Source organism: Panthera pardus, unplaced genomic scaffold (assembly GCF_024362965.1).
Source record: "Panthera pardus isolate Hobbes unplaced genomic scaffold, ASM2436296v1 HiC_scaffold_8, whole genome shotgun sequence".
NCBI classification, from domain to species: domain Eukaryota; kingdom Metazoa; phylum Chordata; class Mammalia; order Carnivora; family Felidae; genus Panthera; species Panthera pardus.
The window spans coordinates 118,864,007-118,885,892 of record NW_026527013.1 but is presented as its reverse complement, the minus strand read 5'-3'; the positions used below and the strand labels follow the sequence as shown (position 1 = coordinate 118,885,892).

The 21,886-nt window shown below is 40.0% G+C and overlaps 1 protein-coding gene across 1 annotated transcript in view; it reads left to right on the top strand.

The window, feature by feature from the left end:
• Positions 1-13,276: 13,276 nt before the first annotated feature.
• The window catches only part of HIBADH (3-hydroxyisobutyrate dehydrogenase), a 109,681-nt gene continuing 101,071 nt past the window's right edge, over positions 13,277-21,886 (top strand). The window contains exon 1 of the mRNA XM_019443677.2: positions 13,277-13,502. Within this exon, the coding sequence (XP_019299222.1) occupies positions 13,412-13,502 (91 nt within the window). The 5' untranslated portion in view covers positions 13,277-13,411. The remainder of the gene's footprint in view (positions 13,503-21,886) is intronic.

Sequence of the window (21,886 nt, the reverse complement as noted above, 5' to 3'; positions counted from 1 at the left end):
GAGTATCCTTTATTTGTCTGACTAATGAAAGAAGTTATGTTGCATATGGGACTATTAGATTCCCTAATGAGTCAAATTAGTTCTCTTGAAAGGGTCCCAGTGGCCCTCTCAGTTTGCATCCTGGCACAGCAGAAAGGCCTGGATCCAAGCTTTGTCTGCTGGGACATATAACTGGCTAGAGTTGTATGGGAGGACTTCCTTTCTCCCAGATCACACTGCTGTCAGAGTTTTTCCACAGCTTTGCCAAGCACGGACAGATGTAGGAACAGTTGGCTATATGTTATGGGAATACTGTCCACGGAAGTCAGCCTCTGTGATACTCAGAACGGTTGCTTAGATATGTGTCAAACACTGTAGAGACTTTAGACTCTGCCTGGTACCAAAGAAGTTGGAACAGTGGAAAGGGCGAGGTCCCCAAAACTGGCATGATCCTGGCTTTCTAAGACAATACTCACCTCAGTGACCAGCCTCAGGCTTTCTTCCCTGATGTGTCTTTGCCATGGTGTGGGGCATCTGGAGAGCATTTGTCAGACTTGACTCTGTAGTTTTAAGCAGTTGATTCAGCTGTGCACCAGGAGGGGTACCGTGGGCACACAGCGGCATTTGGGACCAATCGCCTCTGATCAAAACCATCAGTGGGCTTTAATTCAATCAGGTTCCTGCTTGCTTTCCCATCTTTGGTTTTCTTTCTCATTCACTGTCTGGCTGCAGAACCTTTGGACTTGACAATATATCTGGGGGCTGCAGATTCAGACTCTTGGCTCTCCCTCAAGGACTTTGCCTTAAACGTGTTCTACCAGATCTCCTTTATTTGTGCTTCCTTAGGTATTCAAAAAAGAGTTAATTCCGCAGACCAAATGCTATCCTTTGAAAAGTATCCTTACAAGGTTAGCCCTTGGTGAGTGCCTGAGATCTTGGATTTGGGAAGGGTTCCCACCATCCTAACTAATAAGAATGGCTCACTGAACCTAAAGTGCTTGTACTGATGATGTGGTTAATGCTGAACACCTGCTTTCCTTCTGGAGTCTAGAATTTTGTCCTAGGTAGTGGATGCCTATGTGACCAGCCTCCAGTAAAAACTTTGGGGACTGAATCTCTAATGAGCTTCCCTGGTAGACAACATTTTACATATGTAATCAGAACTCATTGTTGGGGAATTAAGTGTATCCCATGTGACTCTGTTGGGGGATGATTCTTAGAAGCTTGCATGTGGTTTCCCCTGGATTTTGCCCATGTACCTTTTACCTTCACTGCTTTTGCTTTGTATCTTTTTGCTGTAATGGATGTCTTAAGAAATACCATTTTTTGAAGTTTATTTATTTGAGAGAGATAGAGACAGCATGAGTGGGGGAGGGCCAAAGAGAGAGGGAAAGAGATAATCGTAAGCAAGCTCTGAGCTGCCAGCGCAAAGCCTGATGAGGGGCTCAAAGTCACAGAACTGCAAGATAATGACTTGAGCCGAAACCAAGAATTGGACGCTTAACTGACGGGTTTAATTTGTTAATGGGAAGGTGACCTGATTTTTTTGAGACAGAAAATGAGCATGGACTTTAAAATCAGATTGCTTGGTTTTGAGTCCAGTGTGACCTTAGACAAATTAATTACCTCTTTATGCTCTGATCATCTCATCTTAAAATGTAAATAATAATTATAATTACTTCCTAGGGTTGTTGAAAGGAAAACCTGAATTAATCCATGTAAAGAACTTACAGTGCCTGGCATATGGTACACATTCAAAAAATTACAGATGTTATTATTACTGTTATAAGATATAATTACTGTTTTCTTAGAAAGTGAATTCACGGGATGTTCTACATACTTTAGGGCTATCATGATATGCCCTGATAACTAGTAAAGGAGATAAAATAAAAAAATCCAGGAGTTTAGCTATAAAACAAACAAACCTGAAGGATAGCTTGAAGGCTCACAAAACTGCGGTGTAACCAGTTTGAAGTTATTATCACATCTTAAGAATGTGTCAGTCAATGGGGCGCTTGGGGGGCTCGGTCGGTTACCGATGATCTCATGGTCTGTGAGTTTAAGCCCTGCATCGGGCTCTGTGATGACAGCTCAGGGCCTGGAGCCTGGAGCCTGCTTCAGATTCTGTGTCTCCCTCTCTCTCTGCCCCTTCCCCACTTGCACACTGTCTCTCTTTCTCTAAAAAAAAAAAAAAAGAAAGAAAGAAAGAAAGAAAGAAAGAAAGAAAGAAAGAAAGAAAGAAAAGGAAAGGAAAAAAAACGTAAAAAATTAAAAGAAAAAAAGAATGTGTCAGTTGTTCATCTGTGGGAGGATATAGGGTTAGGGTCAGGAAAAGGAAGCCTTACCTTCTGCCTTTGACCTATTTTTGCTCCCAGCTGCAACGTCATTTCAGATGTGAAGATAAAGATAAGAGATTTGGGGGTTTTATTTTACTCCTGTCACTCCAGTTTCCAAGGTAAAGGGATCATCGCTATACATTTACCTCACCTGTTTCCTCTTGTTTTGATTTTATGCTCATGAAGCCATCTTCTAGATTCCCGTCAGGTCTCCCTCGGAGGGGAGAACGAGTTTACCACATGAACTTTACAATTTTCTGGCAAGTCACTGAAACAACTTCTGATGAATTAGCTTTCCGTGTAGCTTGGTTGTAGGGGGAAGGAATGTGCTGATTATGCCTGCATGGGTGTTGCTGTTTTAATTTACCTAGTAAATTAATCAATTTGCATTCTGGTGTCAGCTTTGGTCTCTTGTGGTTTTTAGCCAACTTGTCCCAGGGTGTCAGGGCCTGGAACTCCTAGGAAGTGAGAAAGTGACATTTCTAAGGCGTGGAAGCAGCTGCTCTTTTCCATGATGATACCACACATGCACTGTTCCGTTTTCAGAGTCATGCCTTATTTACAGATGTTTCCAAGGAACATATAAAGAAGGACAATGGCTTTATTAATCAAGGGACAACTTCCTGCTGCAAAAAAAGATTTCAGGGTATAGGGACTTAAATGTATAGTCTAGGTAAGAGGTTCAGGGCTATCCATGTAATCCTGGTCCATAAGAACAGAGGCCCAGGTTCCATTAGAGACGCAGGTTTTTTTCCATCACTCCCTGGGTATTATCTTCAACCACATGGTTCAAACTCAATACATGGGGGAATTAGAAAGAAAATGTCCAGGGCAAGGAGGTCCAACTTAATGAAAGATTTAGAAGTGGCACACAGCACTTCAGCTCATAGCCTGTTAGCCCAAATTTAGTCACATAGCCATATTTAGTTGCAAACGAGACTGGGAAGTTCTGTTCATCGTCATGCTCTGTGACCAAGAATATATAAAACACCTTGATTTCTTTGAATAATTTGTCTGAACCTGTAAATGATCCCCATGAAGTGTGTCCTAACCTTAACAAATGTACATTCTCAGGCACACTAGGGATATGTGCTTAGTTTTTAAAAATTAGCTCCAATGGGGCACCTGGGTGGCTCAGTTGGTTGAGCATCTGACTCTTGGTTTCGGCTCAGGTCATGATCTCACGGCTTCGTGGGTTCGAGCCCCGTGTCGGGCTCTGTGCTGGCAGCAGAGTCTGCTTGGGATTCTTTCCCTCTCCCTCTGCCCCTTTCCCACTCTCACTGTCTTTATCTCTCTCAAAATAAAAGAATAAATTAAAAAAAAAAAATTAGCTCCAAGTTGTTCCTTTTATAGAACTCTTTTAAATTATAAAATATACCCACAAGAATGTATGATATATACATGTTTAATAATGACATTATTATTATTATTATTTTTAATAATAATAGTTAACATTTATTAAATTAACTTTTAAAAATCGTACAAACTGAAAATTATCCATATGTCCTCCTCTCTCCCAATTCCCATAGAAAACCAATCATAATATTTTTCTGAATATTCCAGTAGATACCATCTTTTTTGAGTGGACATGGTTAGAACTTTTAATATTTACACATAACATTTGTGCCTGGCTGTATTTGAATATTATTATTATTTTTAATGTTTATTTATTTTTTTTGAGAGAGAGATACAGAGTGTGAGTGGGGGAGGGGCAGAGAGAGAGAGGGAGACAGAATCTGAAGCAGGCTTCAGGCTCTTGAGCTGTCAGCACAGAGCCCAATGTGGGGCTTGAATTCACAAGCTGTGAGATCATGACCTGAGCCGAAGTCAGATGCTTAACTGACTGAGCCACCCAGGTGCCCCAATGACATTATTATTTAAAGAAGAATAAAACGATTGCGCGTATCTATCGCAAGCTTAAGAAACCGAACTTCACTGAGGCACCTGGGTGGTTCAGTCGACGAAGCGTCCAGCTTTGGCTCAGGTCATGATCTCGCGGTTGCTGCGTTCAAGTCCAAGTCAGGCTATGTGTTGACAGTGGACAGCTCCTGACTTGTTCTTTCTCTCTCTCTCAAAATAAATAAATAAACTTAAAAAAAAGAGACAGAATTTTGCTAATAGCTTTGTAGGTTCCCATGTGCCTCTTCCCAATCATCCTGCCTCCCCTTCCTCCTGTTCAGAGGTAACCTCTACACCAAAATTGGTGTTAATCAGTCTCTTACTTTAACATTGTTTTACTACGTGTGTATATAATCATACAAAGAAATACTTTTTGTTCTGCCTGTTCTGAGCTCTATTTTTTCTATTGGGGTGCCTGGGTGCCTCAGTCGGTTAAGTGTTGGACTCTTGATCTCAGCTCAGGTCTTGATCTCAGGGTCATGAGTTCAAGCCCTGCATTGGGATTCACACTGGGCATGAAGCCTACCTAGAAAAAAAAAAAAAAAGGTATTTTTTCTTTTGCGACTCACTCAACATTGTTTTTGAGGGTCATGCATGTTAGAACAGTGATTTGCATTCATTCTCACTGCTAAAATGACATTCCTTTTTATGCATATACCACTATGTATTTCCCTGTTCTGTTGGATATTTGGATTGTTTCCAGTTTTTTGCCACTGGAACAATAATATTATGATTTTTCCTGCACAGGACTCCTGATGAACATATAGATACATTTCACTAAACTGAATATTTAAGAGAGGAATTACTGAGTTTAGGCAACTTTACTGGGTAATGCCAAAGAATTTTCCAATGTTGTTGACCTAATTTACACTCCTTCTACCCGTGGTAAGAAAGTTCCAGTTCCTCCACCTCTTCATTGTGATTTTAATATACATCTCATGATTATTAATAAGATGCCTGTTTTTATCTTTTACTTCTTTTTCTATTGGTTGTTTATGTGTTTCATGTTGATTTGTAGGATTTAAAAAATTTATTGTGGTGGGGTACCTGGCTTGGCTCAGTTGGTGTCGCATGTGACTCTTGATCTTGGGTCTGTGAGTTTGAGCCCCACACTGGGTGTGGAGATTACTTAAAAAATAAAAACTTTTAAAAATATATTTATATTTTGGATACTGATCCCTTGATCGTTTTATGTGTTGCAAACATCTTTTCCCAGTGGCTTGTTTCTTTATTTTTTGCTATATTTTGATGAGCAGATGTTCTTAATTATAATGCTATTGAATGTATTAATACATTTTTTATTGTTTGTGTTTTTGTGACTTGTTAAAAAAATTCCTCCTGTGGTGCTTGGGTGGTTCAGTTGGTTGAACATCGGACTTTGGCTAGGTCATGATCTCGTGGTTCATGAGCTTGAGCCCTGCGTCAGGCTTGCTGCTGTCAGTGCAGAGCCCGTTTTGGATCCTCTGCCCCCACCCCCCACCCCGCCGCCCCTTCCCTGTTCGTGCTCTCTCTCTCTTTAAAAAATAAGTAAACATTCGAAAAAAGAGAAAAAAATTTTTCCTTATTCCAAAGATACTCTTCCATATTTTCTTCAAATAGCTTTAAAGTTTTTCTTTCCATACATAACTCTTTTATTCATCTGGAATTGATTTTTGTGGATGGTGAGGTTGGGAAGGTAAAGAAAATCAGAGAGAAGAAAAAAACATCCTTAATCCTACTTTTTTCCTATGCATATATGTATATACTTAATATAATACAAAATTGCAAAACATTGCAAGAACAGTTTTGAATCTTGATTTTTTTTTCACTTAACATTATATAAGGGGAATTTTCCTGTACTACTAAACATTTTTAGGAAACAATATTTTAAATGTTTTCATAGGGGTGCCTCGGTGTTTCAGTCAGTTAAATGTCCAGGTCGTGATCTCGCGGTTTGTGGGTTTGAGCCTCATGTCAGGCTCTGTGCTGACAGTGGGGAGCCTGCTTGGAATTCTCTGTCACCCTCTCTCTCTGCCCCTCCCCTGCTCGCACTCTCTCAAAAATAAATAAGCATTTAAAGAAATAAATACATAAATACATAAGTAAATGTTTTCATAAACGTGTATCTATAAGTTAGCAATCGATTTGTCTGTGAGTGACCCAAACCACAAAATAACAATGAGTTAACAAGACAGAAGTTAAATTCTCTTGGTTTCTACTATGCTTATGTCCCAATGGCCAGAACTTAGTTATATTGCCAAACCTACCTGCAACAGACGCTGGGAAATTCAGTTTTTATGCTAGTTAGCCACGTCTCCAGCTAGAAATTCTATTATCCTGCAGGAAAGGAAGAACAGATATTAGGGGAGAGGGCTCTACAGTCTATAGGTAACAGAATATGTTTAGTCTAGTCCTTCCTTTTTGTATACTTTTATTGTCCCTCCTTTTATAAATAACACTTCTATGAACATATCCTTCTATGATTATTTCTTTCTGGTAGATTTCTAGCGTTACAACCTATGGATCAGAAAGCATGCTTTTTTTAAGTGCTTCTTAAAAAAAATTGGAACAATAGATAAATATAGTCTCAATATATGCTTGACCAAAAGTTATACTTTTGATCTGAATGGGCACCCAGAATGTTACCTATGTCAAGATTCATTTCCCTAAGGGATGAGTACTTAGGGCAGAAAGTCATTGAGTAGACTGGGGCTTCTGCTCAACCCATGGTCATTTTCGTATTATCGGGTAATAGAAAACAGGAACCATAAGCGAACAAGAATTGGCAACTAGTTTGTCCCTCTGATTAGAACTGTAATCAATTCTTTTTTTATATAAAATTTTTTTAAATTTAATGTTTATTGATTTTGAGAGAGAGAGACAGACAGACAGAGTGTGAGCAGGGGAGGGACAGAAAGGGAGGGAGACACAGAATCGGAAGCAGGCTCCAGGCTCTGAGCTGTCAGCACAGAGCCCGACGCGGGGCTCGAACCCACCAACCGTGAGATCGTGACCCGAGCTGAAGCTGGACACTCAACCGACTGAGCCACCCAGGCACCCCTTGATCTATATTTTTAAAAGTTATTAGGGCACCTGGATGGCTCAGTCAGTTAAGTGTCTGACGTTGGCTTAGGTCATGATACTGTAGTCTGTGAGTTCGAGCCCCGCTCGTGCTCTGTCTCTCTCTCTCTCAAAAATAAATAAACATTAAAAAAAAAAGTTATTATACTCACTATACTGTGTTTGTAGGATTTTTCTGGAAAGAAAATCCACAGCTTTATTAACTGAGGCTTTCTACATGCTTTCTTTTGACTACAGGTCTCACATAGAAACTAAACGAGAAAGAATTTTTTTTTTTTAATTGAAGAGGAAGAATCCTGGGGATTATTCAGTGATAACCCCCAAACTATTATCTACCCGCATCCCCTCCTTCAACTCAGTCTCCTTACTTCTTCCTCTTAGCATTTAAATATACTCAGATGTCTTTCCCCTTTCAAATGAAAACAAATAAATAAAAGCCTCTGTTTGAATTTACTTCCCTCTCATTTCTTCCTTCCTTCACGGGCCAAGTTTCTTGAAAAAGTGGACAGTAATCACTGCCTTGATTTCTCCATTTTGCCATGTGTCATTCTCTTCTTGACGTACTGTGATCTGGCTCCATGGTTTCACTATATCTGCTCTCCCTTACTAAAGCCAACACTAACTCTTGGTTGCAAAAGCCTACAAAGACTTATCTTTGCACTTATCTTACCACTTATTTGATAATAACTGCCCCCTGTGAAATACTCCCCCCTTGAACTTTTTTCCTGCCTTGGACTTTTCTCTGATGCTGCTCCCTGTTTTTCTCCTCCTCTGGCCCCTCCCTCTGTTTTCACAAACTCTAATTCTTCCTTAGGGTGTTCTCTGGAGTTTTATCATCAACCGGGTTCCTTTATTGTTTTTTTTTTTTAATATTAAAAAAAAAATTTTTTTAAGTTAACTCTACCCATAACATGGGGCTCGAATTCATGACCCAGAGATCAAGAGTTGCTTGCTCTAATGACTGAGCCAGGCAGACGCCCCAACCATGTTCCTTTAAAACTCTCATAATGAAAATATAAAAAATAAGATGTTCATAATGATGCCATTTATACTCATGACCTACATTACCATCTATTAGCCCGTAATTTCCTTTTTTTTTAATATATGAAATTTATTGTCAAATTGGTTTCCATACAACACCCAGTGCTCATCCCAAAAGGTGCCCTCCTCAATACCCATCACCCACCCTCCCTGCCCTCCCACCCCCCATCAACCCTCAGTTTGTTTCCAGTTTTTAAGAGTTTCTTATGCTTTGGCTCTCTCCCACTCTAACCTCTTTTTTTTTTTTTTTTTTTCCTTCCCCTCCCCCATGGGTTTCTGTTAAGTTTCTCAGGATCCACATAAGAGTGAAACCATATGGTATCTGTCTTTCTCTGTATGGCTTATTTCACTTAGCATCACACTCTCCAGTTCCATCCACATTGCTACAAAGGGCCATATTTCATTCTTTCTCATTGCCATGTAGTACTCCATTGTATATATAAACCACAATTTCTTTATCCATTCATCAGCTGATGGACATTTAGGCTCTTTCCATAATTTGGCCATTGTTGAGAGTGCTGCTATAAACATTGGGGTACAAGTGCCCGTATGCCCCTATGCATCCCTTGGGTAAATTCCTAGCAGTGCTATTGCTGGGTCATAGGGTAGGTCTATTTTTAATTTTTTGAGGAACCTCCACACTGTTTTCCAGAGTGGCTGCACCAATTTGCATTCCCACCAACAGTGCAAGAGGGTTCCCGTTTCTCCACATCCTCTCCAGCATCTATAGTCTCCTGATTTGTTCATTTTTAGCCCGTAATTTCCAAATATGTATTTCTAACTTGGATTCTTCAACTGGCCAATTGCCCCTGGACATATCTATCTCAAACTCAACATGACCCAGTTCCCTACATGGGGCAATGACACTTTCATTTATTCAGTCACCCAAGCCAAAAACCTAGGGCTCTACCTAGAATATTTTTCTTTCAAGCGTGCTTCAACTTCCGGAAGTAATTGGCAATAACGGTTTGCCTCCCAGGTATATTTCATACTTGTCTTTTTTTCCTCTATGCCCACTGTCACTGCCAGCATGATTAGTTCCTAAGCATCTTTTATGGCTTTCATTTTACTATGGCTATGGCTCTCAGTATTCACTGTGCAGCAGAATCATTTGAAGAAATTAAAAACAAATTCAAATGCTCTATGACTTACTCCAGAAAATACTTGTGGACAAGAACTGAGCTTTGGTATTCTGAAGACAGTTTAACATGCATTTGGGATTGCAAACCACTGATTTATACTCTTTACAGATGTAGAAATCATCTGAACGGGAAATATCAGAGTGATTGAAGGCTACCAAAATTATGTCATGGGCCTCTCTGGTAATTATATCTTTAAACAGAAACCAAACAAACAAAGCAGAGCCAAAAATCTCTATTATGATTTTTGTTATAACTGGTATATGGCATAATGACATCTTTCTTTTTTTAATTCAGTTTGAGGTATTCCTAGTTCTTGGTATGATGAATGAATTTCAGCTGAAATATGGATATTTGGTATTATTATACTTTGGATCTTATTTAAACCACCTGTTTTAGCTGGCTTCCCCTGACACTTCCCTGGCAAAGGAATAGAGGGTGCATGGTCTTTGTCAATGCCAGGGAAGGGCAGAAGTGTAGGTTCCCTCTTCTGCCCATGTAGACATTGAGGGAGTAGGGGTGGGGGTCCTCCTTATTGGTGGGCTAGGCTCCCACTAGGAGCTACAACTCCCCACTAGGCTTCCACTGATACTTCCTTAGCTGGGAGGGGTAAGAGGGCCTCATTACTGCTCCCTATGTGGCCTCCACTGGTGTTATAGTGGGGATGCTTGGCCTCCTTACAGGAGACAGTGGCGAAAGTCCTGACTCTTGACTCTCAGTTAGGTTTCTCCTCTGACTGCATCTCAACAGGGAGGAGGAGGGGTGTCTCATTACTGTCAGGTAGGGGTGGAAATCCAGGTTCCCCATGTAGTCTCCAATGGCACCGTGAGCAACGGGATGGGGACACGTGTGTGGAGGGGTACTTGTTATAATTCAGCAGTGGGGATAGAAGTCCTGGCTCTCGACTTGGCCATCTCTGACACCACACCAGTGGGATTGAGGTACAGGGGTACTGGGGTATTAGGATGTTGGGGTGTTTCATTATAGCCTATAGAGTGTGCAAGTCTAGGCTCCTTGCTTGGCCTTTGTAGGAATGGGGGGGGGGGGTCATAGGTTTTGACTGTTGGTGTTTATCTACAGCAGAGTAGTTATTTTCTAATGTCTTGGTAGGCTGTCCTTTTCTCATCCTCTGCCTAAAGGGGGTAGCCTTTTACTGGGGCAGTTCCGTCTGCGTCTCTTGGCATTTTTGGGTTTCTAGGTTTTTGTTCGTTCGTTTGTTTGTTTTTTAAGTAGACTCCACACAAAGTGTAGAGCCTAATACAGGGCTTGAACTTACAACCCTGAGACCAGCACCTGAGCTGAGATCAAGAGTTGGGACGCTTCACCAACTGAGCCACCCAGGTGCCCCAGGGTTCTAGTTTTTGGCTTCTCTAGTACACAATATGGGAGTATAAGGCTAAACAAACACCCAGGAACTTACCTCTGTGTTCCTCTTTGGGTCCTGAGGTCCCTAGCTAGTATGCTGTTTTTCCTCTACTTTTCAGAGTTTCTTAAATTTGTTTTATATATAATGTCCAGAGTTTTTAGTTGTACTTTTCCGGAGGGATAGAGAAAAGTAGACTTACTCCATCTTCCCAGAAGCAGAAGGGAAGAGCCTGTAATGTATTGAAACACAACTTCAAACAAAACTACTTGGCAGAGATCTAGGGAGAAGTTGCAATGCCCTTCAAACAAAGATATCAGGCAGGCAATCAAATAAAGCCAGCCAAAGGCAGTAACAGCCTTTGCAAACGCAGTAATATCTGCAAGCACCTCCAGATAGTAATTACTTAAAAATCATAACGCTTATCATAAACATCTATGAAAATCTTAGAGCCTTAATTTGTGAATCAGTATCGGGCTTCTGGGAGGAGATATTGCACTACATGATGTAGGGATATGGAGAAACTGTGACTTATCTCCTGGTTCTGGTTAAGGAAAAAAGAGTCAAATATTTTTAATGCACTCATTCCGTTTTCAAAGCCATCACATTAGTGTTTTCTTTTTTTTAAAGAAAGCACAAATTAAAAAGACCTCATGCCCAGCTTTAGTTCTGCCTGCTCTTTTTTTCTGAGCCCCTTCCCCCTTTCTCCCTTTTGAGTCCTAGTAAAATGTTGTTCATAGGAGGCAACCTTGTGTAAAGAAATACTCATTTTCAAGAAAAGATCCCTATAAACAACCTAGAGAAACAAAAACAGTAGCTCACAATAAAAATGACAAAAACAATCTGCTTGGATATAAAATCTCAAGAGGACTGGGATATAAACTTTAGGAGCTAGAGATGAATTGATAGGTTGTCCTGTGTTGCAAATAGCTCTGCTATGTAGGCTGACATAGTTGAAAGGCAGAACACATTTCAGCAGTTAATTATAGAAATCCGTAGGGCTATGTTTATTGGTTGCAGGAGGTTTATCCCAGCTAAAACCTAAATAAACTGCAAAGAGAGGATCTGGTAGGACATGCTCCAGAAACCAATAAATAGATTTGGGTGAGAACCCAAATCTAGGAGACTGTCCCAGTAGCTGGAATGATTTTTCCCCCTTGCTTCCTCCCTTCTTCCTTTTGGTTGGTGTAGGGTAGAGGGTTGGGGTGGAGAGACAGCCAAAGAAGGGAAATTGTTTTCATACCAGTTACAAATCTGAACCTTGCACTCTGTGCCAGGTTCTGGAAACATTGCTAGCATGCCCAGAAACATGACTGAATCTGCTTGGAAATTATTCAGTTCCTTTCCTTTCTGTAGGCACTTCCAACTCTTTGCTTTGACGTGAAGCAAAAATGAAGGTCAAAGTCAAATCTGTTGATTCTGCTACTTAGATTAAAAGGTTGGGTGAGCACAATCTAGGCAAATGATTAAGTAGAAAGAATTTAGGGAGGGGGTGGACACCCTGGGATTTCTATTCTCCTAGCCACTCCTCACTGTTTTTCTTCCTGTACTACCTGTCCAGCAAAGGTTGCGAGTCTTCCTTTGCATGTCTCACAACCCTTCGCTGGGGTCAGTGGAGATGGAAAGCCCTGCAATTATTGCCAAAGGGTCCCAAGATTCAAATATGTACACCAAACACGGGCAGAAGAGTGAAGAAATATCTTTGACCCAAACACATTTAGACAACTTTCTGGATTTTCATTTATCCTTAGATTTTGCTTATGAAACGCAGAATTTTCAAACATTAGAGAAATACATATCAGAGAGTACAAGTTGCTAGTAATCCTACCCTTCAAAGAGAACAAGGTTCCCAACTTGTTTTCCTACTCTTTTTCAAATTTGTGGAGAAACTGTTGTGTTAAATAAAATCAAATTAATTTAAAAGTTACTACATTTATGGTAGATTTCTGTTGTTCCTCAACGAACAGATGCTCAAAATACAAATACTAACATCAGGAGATCCGCAAATTACTGAAGTTAAACATGGGTCCCTATACTTTAAGAAAAGCTAGGAATTTCTGCTCTTGCCTAAAAATTGCAGCAGCTGCGAACTAAAATTTCGTCTCCGTCTCAGTGGAAGCAACACACGCCGTTACACCCTCCGAGGGGCGGTTCTGCGAGGTCAAGAGCTCGTTGGAGGCTGCAGCGAGCAGCAGCCACCTCCTCTCACACACCCGCTGCGTTTTGATAAACAAGGAGACCCGCGCCCGCTGTCTGTAGAGGAAGGAGGAGCTAGGGGGCGGGGCCAGGCCCTTGATGTGGGTGGGGCTCGAAAAGCCTTCCTATTGGTGGTTAGCGAAGTGAGGGGACCTGAGAATCTGATTGGTCTGGCCCCCTGTTCATAAGCGGATTGACGACCCCTGGCTCGCCGGGCCGCGCCTCTCGGCGTCGCGCTCCTCCCCTCGCGGGTGGGTGCCGACCCCGAACTGCAGAGCGCGTGCGCGCGCGGCCCCACGCCGCGGCGGATCCCGCCCGCTCCGCCGCGCGCACTCGCAATCAGTGGGCGAGCCGGGAGCCGCGGAGGTCACCGCGGGGAGGCGGGGGGGCCGGGCAGCATGGCAGCCTCCTTACGGCTCCGTGGAGCCGCCTCCGGCCTCCGGTTTTGGAGCCGCCGGCAGCGTCCGGCAGTGGCCAACCTTGCAGTGGGTAAGGACCTCGCGCCTTCTCCCCCAGTCCCTCCTCTGGCTGCCCGCTTCTCGCTCCCTGACGGCAGAAGAGGTGTTTTCACGGGAGGCGCTGCGGTTGGATCCGGGCTTAAAACCCCCAATTTTGGCAGGTCCCAAGGCCTCGCCTCTTCTGCGGCTACCTCTCGCACAGCTAGTGCTTCGTCCCCACTACCCCCGCCCGGGATCCAGATGAATGGCGTTCAGCGTCTTTTTTTCGAGACTTAAGGGGTGGGAAGAGGTGGGGGTAAGGGAGGAGAATTTGGCTCCGGGGCGTGCTTTTTGGAGTTAGGAATCCGAGGACAATTGGAGGGCCCAACCCCAAGGGCGACCGGCCATCTACCCCTGCGACTCCTGGGCTTACAGCTCCCGTTGACCTTTCAACTCCCCCCCCCCCCCCCCAGGGTGCACCCTGGCAGGCGAACCTTTGGCATCGGGGCTTGATTTTTGTTTAACCACCTTAATCGCGTAGGATGGTCTTACACAAGTGGTTGTGTTTACAAACCAGGTGACAAGTCCAGTAAAGTTTTAAGTCACTTTTGATTAGCAAGGCGGGCCGCCCCTGCCGCCCTTTCTTTGCACTGCTGTCAAATTATTAACCAAGACACTTTCAGCGTCCTCAAAATTGTGGCCTGAAGCTATTCTGTTCCTTCCCCCCCATACCATTTTAAGTTATGACAGCTAATCATCGGCTTAGGAAGAGGCAGGTTTTAGATCCTCAGAGATCTAATCTTTTGTCAGTTTTCTGGTGAAGAGCTGGAATGAATTAGGGCATCGCAGCAGGATTTAGAAAGTAGTTCTTGATTCTTCTTCATTCTTCCTCATTCCTGCATTTCTACTACACAGTTCTACTAATTGAAAAATTGGTTGATTTGTGGGGATACTGCCATTGTAATAGTGGCAGTAATAGTTCTTTCAATTCCTGCTTTCGGTAAGAGTTTGAGAGTTTTAACAATGCATTGTTGAGCAGTTTCATACCCAGGATTTTTTTTTTTTTTTTAAAGCCTTGGTATTAATTTTTTCTGATCACTTAAAACTGTAGCAGGCTGGGAACTTAGTTCTTAATAGCTCCCCTTCCTCCCGCTGGGTAAAACCTAAGAACAGTGAATTTCCTATCTGGCTTGAGACTGGCAGGCTCCATGTGATTCAAGAGAACAGATGTCTGATACAGAATCACCGTAACAAGATACAAACTCACAGAATCTGCTAAACTTGAGTGGAACCACTGTTTGAGCTAACATGTATGTATTGAGCTACAAAAAATATGCCTCCCACTTTGGAGATACTTAAAAAGTATATGTATTAGTCACTTCTCCACAGTACTAAATGTAGCACCAGTTTTCACATGAATGTGTTATTCTTTCAGTTTTGATTAGCCAGGGAAGACATATGTGCTGTTTAGTGGTTTTACAAGGTGTTCTAATGATATTTTAATGAACCTTTGATGTACCCTTTAGAGTTATGAAAGTTCTTTCAAAAGGGCCGGAGGCCTAAAACTGTCATACTTGCCTCTAAACTAGATGGGTCTACTTCACAATGCTGGCTAGGCATATAATCTTGTTCTTTAGGTTCTTTGACCCAAAGGTGTATGAATATAGATTTATGATAAATTTTAAATATTTCATTTTTTCGTGATGACTTAAAACTTCAACAATTGTTTTTACTCAGTGGAATTGTTTCAAATGTTTCTGTTAACTTTCCTAAATTTACTTTTATGTTAATTTTTTTTTGAAATTGAAGTCTTAAATTTTTTTTTTAAAGTTTTACGTGCAAATTTAGAGTCTAGGGACATAAAGAAAAAGAACATGTTCAAATAGTAACATTATTTAGTGTTCTGAATTATGTGGGATATTTGTTTCCATATTATGTTTAGGATGGTTATATCATGGATGATACCATTGGAAAGATCCATACAATTTATTTACTAAAAAAAAGAAAAAAAAAAAAAAGACCTAAATGTTCCCGATTAATAGCATATCTTAATTTTAAAATGTTTAAAGCATCAAAAAGGAAAAATAAAAGAAATATTAGGCCGTACATATATTACTATTTTATCACCATTTATTAAAAAGTTTTGTTTTGGGGGGCACCTGGGTGGCTCAGTTAAGCGTCTGACTTGTGCTCAGGTCATGATCTCGCGGTTTGTTAGTTCGAGCCCCACGTTGGGCTCTGTGCTGATGGCTCAGAGCCTGGAGCCTGCTTCGGATTCTGTGTCTCCCTCTCTCTGCCCCTCCCCTGCTCACGATCTGTCTCTCTCTGTCTCTCAATAATAAATAAACGTTAAAAAAAAAATAAAAAAAAACCCTCCCAATTATAGGCCCTTTGTATTTATTGTGACTCATCAGCATGTACATGGAAAAATAATTTCTATCAGGTCATCTTAAAATGACCACCCAACCAAAGGTGGAATGGGAAAATTAACCAGCATCATGTGCAGAAATGGGAATAAGTTTTTAAAATTACTGGCTCTTTTTTGTATGTATGAAATCTGTTTTCGGTTTTCAATTTCAAAATATTCTCTATTTTCAAAGGAACACATACTATAAATGAAATATGTGGCATTTTCCCCTTAAACCTCTAGGGTTGTATACGACACTCTGAAAAGCTCCGTGTTGTCCTTGGACCGAAAGTTGACCTTAGGCTGGTGAGATTACGTAGGGAGGATATGTATTTCTAAAATGTCTTGACTGAAATGATAAAGGTCTTTGTAGAGTAAGTCACCACCCTTAGTTTGGTAATGGTATTAAAGCAAATAATATAGTTCTGACATAATATCATGTGATAAAGTAGGATACAAAGTCGTGTATACCATATAATCTCACAATATAATGAGGAATTGCACTTAAAAGACTGGAAGGGCTGCACAAAATGCTAATAGTGGTTATTTTTGTGTAGTCAGGTAAGCTCTTCCCCTTACCATGATACTTTTCATATTTTCCAGTTTTCTTCAATTTTTGCATTTTGAAATTTAGAGTAGCCTGGTTTTTGGTAGTACTGAATGTTACCAAGACATGGATAGCTTTGCCCCTGTCTCACTGGAGAAAAAGAACATAACCTATAAATTTATATCTGTGGATTTAGAAACTAATGTTGCCATTAGTAGCAACATTTTTTTGTAGCTGGTTTCTTTATCATTTTTGTAGCTGGTTTCTTTATCATTCAACCAATGTCACCTGTGTATTGTGTTGACTGATTTTCTGCCAGCCCGATTATAGCTTTGGTCTAATTCTGCTGTTTCTACACATTGATGTGTGTGGCTTATTTAAAGGAAGATATATTATTTAAGTTTGAAAGCTTTTAGGGTAATAATTCTATTATACTAATTTGAATTTCTACCTTTTTGGGAGCATATTCTTTTTTTAAAAAAATGTTTATTTCTTTTGAGAGAGAGAGAGAGAGAGAGCACACACACATACACACACACACGTGTGAGCGGGCATGGATCAGAAAGTGAGGGAGAGAGAGAATCCCAAACAGGCTCTGTGCTGTCAGCGCAGAGCCCGATATAGGGCTTGATCCCTTGAACTGTGAGATCATGCCCTGAGTTGAAATTAAGAATCAGGTGCTTAACCAACTGAGCTATCCAAGCACGCCGGAAGCATATATAAATATTGTCTGAGCACTCCTGATGCTTCATCTTAACTAAGAGCTTCTTTCTTTAGATAGAGAGCATCCCCGAAAATACTCTCTATCCCTTTTTCTAACACTCTGGCCCTCCTTACCTGCTAGGCAAAATGGGAATTTGGCCTAGGACTTGTACCCCAGTGCTGCTGCTTGACTACTGGATAGTGAAAGTAACAAATACTTATTGACTCTCATGTGCCAGTCACCATTTGACGCTTTACATGTATTATCTCAAGCAGTCCTTAAGTATCTTCAGGTAACCTGAACTAGTTACTCTTGTTGATAAAACTTAATGGTTAGAGAAGTTAAGTAACTTGTCAGTTCAAGGGCCATACATCTAAGAAGTGACCTTGCCTAGATAGGAACCTAGGTCTTCTAAATTCAGAGTTCTTAAATAGGATCAGTAAAAACTCTCTTCTCTTTTGACATTAAATCATATAATTATACTCTCCTTTTCTGTCTTTGCTCCAAGCAAAGGTGAAATGAAGAGAACAACTGAGGCCATAGCTGGGCCTTGACTTGAACAACTTACATCAACACTCTACTTCAGCTCATCCAAAATATCATTGCTAGACATTGCTATACTGTCAATATTTCAAAAGTTGAACTAGTCTTCTGGTTAATATCCGCCCCCCCCCCCCCATTCTGTTAACCAACATGCTGTATATCATCATCCTTACACTTGGTCCTGTGACCCCCTTTTCTTCCCCCAAATACATAGACACTTTTCTGCTCCCTCGTTTCGTTAAGTTCCTCTCTAGGTTTGTCTCTATCCAGCTGACACTTCAGACTTATTTATAATCAGGGATTTCAGCAATGCCTTTAACAGCATTCTGGGTATTATTTTTTCTCCACCTCCTGCTCTTATTCTGGGTAACTTCTGTTGTCTGTGACCTGTGTTCTTCTTGGCTGCCACTTAAGTAGTGTTACCGATAGTCACAGAAATTTGCTGATTAGATACAATCCTTTTGCTAATTTCTAGTTCATTCTCTCTTCCATATTCAGATTACTCACAGCATTTCCAAATATTTTATTCAGGGCTGTCAGTCTGTGGAACCAGTCAGATGTAGAGAGATGGCATCACAATGATTGGTTTAGTTATTTTTTTTTTTTAAGCTTACTTATTTATTTTGAGAGAGAGAGAACCCAAAGCAGGCTCCACACCGCCAGTGCGAGCCTGATGCAGGGCTTGAACTCACACACCACAAGATCATGACCTGAGTTGAAGCTGGGATTCTTACCTGATTGAGCCACCTAGATATCCCATGATTGGCTTCGGTTATTTGGAACTTGACCCTGGGTCTGGGAGGAAGGGATGTTAGAGAGTCAACCTGCAATGTTTAATGGTTGCTGCAACACATTATCTTTGCTGGATCTACTTTATCACCATCTTTATGTTGTAATTGCTTCAGAACTGACTTTTATCCCCATATGCCCATTTGATGAAACCTCTCTCTAGTCATTCACTAATATAACATTATTAAGCACTCATTATATGCCAATTCATCTATTTTACTTTATTATAAAAGTAGTTACAAAAGTTATATGCACATGGTAAAAACTCAAAAGATTGTAAAAAATAGTCTTTTCTCTAACTCTGACCCATCATTCTACCTCTCTAGATGTAACTGTCTCTTACATATTCTTACAGAAATTTAGTAAAAGTTAATGCATATGTATTCTTTTCTCTCCTTGTACATGGTATGTTATTATGTATAATGCTCTTTATCTTTTTTTGGCTAAATGACCTATCCTGGAGAATTTTTCATTATACTTTTAGATAACACATTCTTTTGAACATCTGTATAATCTGTCATTGTATCGATTTTCTGTGGATTAGCAAGCGTCCTCTTAATGTATATTTGGTTTTTATGAATTAAGTGTCCTGTTAATGTGTTTTTAGTTTACAGTTTTTCTGCTGTTACAAATAATACTATGATAAAATACATTTTTGTGTTCAGAGTTTATATGTAGTATGAGTCAGCAAATTATGGCATATAGCTGGGCCCCTGTTTTTGTAAATAAAATTGTATTGGAATACAAGCACAATCATTTGTTTATAGCTTGTCTCTGGCTGCTTTAAAACTAGAGTGGATGAGTTGAATAGCTGTGACATAGGCCTCTTGGCCCAGAAAGCTGAATTTTTACCTGATCCTTTAAGAAAAACTGTGCTGAGCCCTCAGTATAACATAAATTCCTAGACATGGAATTACTGCGTCAGAGTATGTGCATTTTGTTTTTTTTCTTTTTAAAAAATTTTTTTTAATGTTTATTTATTTTTGAGAGAGAGAGAGAGAGAGACAGAGCATGAGCAGGGGAGGGGCAGAGAGAGAGGGAGACACAGAATCTGAAGCAGACTCCAGGCTCTGAGCTGTCAGCACAGAGCCCGACAGAGTACATGCATTTTAAATTTAAATTTCATAATAAAATTCAGTTGTAGATCATTTTTTTCAAATTGCCATCCAGCAAGCTAACCTCATATGTAATTCTGCAGTGTGTGTGCATGTTTTCTTCAGTCCTTCCTTGCTAGTAGTCTTACCAGAGAAAGAAATTTGTTCACCTGATAAGTGAAAAACAGTATTACATTGCTTTGTTTTATACTATTCCAATTATGATAGAATTGAGTGTACTTTTAAAATTTTGTCATCTACATATTTTCTGTTGTTATTTTGTGATTTTTGTCTACTTTAAAAATGGATTATTCATAATTTTCTTCTAGATTTTAAAGAGCTGCTTGCATATAAACTAAAGTAATGCTATTTCTATTTTGTGTTGCAAGTGTTTTTCCTAGTTATTTCTATTTTGTCATGTTTGTGGTATTTTTTCCATATAGATATGCTAAGTTTTTTTCCCCTTTGTTTTATTATGAAAAGTTTCAAGCAAAAGTATTCAAAGAATAATACCATGTATATCAATGTACTCTTTGGTTAGAGTCAACAATTGCTACCATTTTGCCATATTTACTTTATTTTTTTCCAAATATATTCATATCCTGCCTGTATCATTTAAAAGTAAAATGCAGATATCATGACACTTCAACCTAAATAACGCAGGGTGAATCTCTGTAGAATAAGGACGGTCTTCTCCATAATGAAACTATCACTGAAGATAATTAGCATTTCCATGACATGCTTTTATATCCAGTTCGTATTTAAAATTCCATAATTTTCTTAAGAAGAGTATCTTTTATAGCTTTTTCTTTTCTTTTTTTCCAAATCATGATCCGTTCAAACTTCACCCATTGCATTTGGTTGATGTATCACTTTAATATCTTTTATTTGAGAATTGTCTTGTTTGTTCTGTAAACATGTTGATTTTTTAAAAACAGCTTTATTGCAGGGCACTTGGGTGGCTCAGTCAGTTAAGTGTCTGCCTCTTGATATTGGCACTGGTCATGATCTCATGGTCGTGGGATCAAGCTGTGGCAGGCTCTGTGCTGAGCGTGGAGTGTGCTTTGGATTCTGTCCTCCCTCTCTTTCTGCCCCTCTCCTTCTCATGCTTTCTCTCTCAGTCTCAAAATAAATAAAAACAAACTTAAAAAAACAGCTTTATTGTAATATAGTTGACTTATAATAAACTGTACATATTTAAAGTACACAATTTGATGAGTTTTGACATATGTATTTACCTGTGAAATCATCACCTCAATCAAGATAGTGAACATAGTCGACACTCTTCCAAATTTCCTCCTGTCCCTTTACATACGCAAATACTTGTAGTTACGTATTTTCACTGGATATAGATTCCTACCTTGACAGTTGTTTCAGTACTTTAAAGATGATGCTGTACTGTGTTCTCACTTGCTTTGTTTCTGACAAGAAATCTGCCTTATCTTTGTTCCTCTGTATATAATATCTTTTCCTCCGGCTGCTTTTGAACATTTAGATTATGATGTATCTTGGTATAGTTGTGTTTAAGTTTCTTCTGTTGGGGTTCATTGAACCTGTTGAATTTTGTGGTGAAGATTTATAGTTTTCATAAAATTTGGACATTTAAAAATTAAAAAAAATTTTTTAAATATTTATTTTTGAGTGAGAGGAATAGAGTGCGAGTCGGGGAGGGGCAGACAGAGAGGGAGACACAGAATCTGAAGCAGGCTCCAGGCTCTGAGCTGTCAGCACAGAGCCCGTTGTGGAGCTTGAAATCCTGAACCGTGAGATCATGACCTGAGCTGAAGTTGGACGCTTAATTGACTGAGCCACCCAGGCGCCCCAATCATTTTCATCTTACACATGGTCATTTTCATCTTGCAAAATTCAATTTTGGGTCTTTTTGTATCTTCCTATCTCTACTTTTAGAATATATGAACTACAGTTCTTACAACTTTTAATATTCTTGTCCTCTAATTTTAATATCTTTGTCAGTTCAGGGTTGGTTTCTTTTTGACTTCTAAATGTTGACATTCATATATATATATATATATATATATATATATATATATATGTATGTACACACACACACATACATACATATACACACGTATATATACACATCCCAGGCAGGCTCCACACTGTGAGCTCAGAGCCCTGACATGGGGCTCGATCTCATGACCATGAGATCATGACCTGAGCTGAAACCAAGAGTCACACGCTTAACCAACTGAGCCATGCAGGCTCCCCTGTTCTTCAGTCTCTTTAACTCTACTCTCATTTGGCAGTTTTATCAACTGCCATGATTTCAGTTCTCACCTTAAAGCAGATTGTTACCAAATATGTCTCTTTCTCATTCTATCTCTGAGATGAT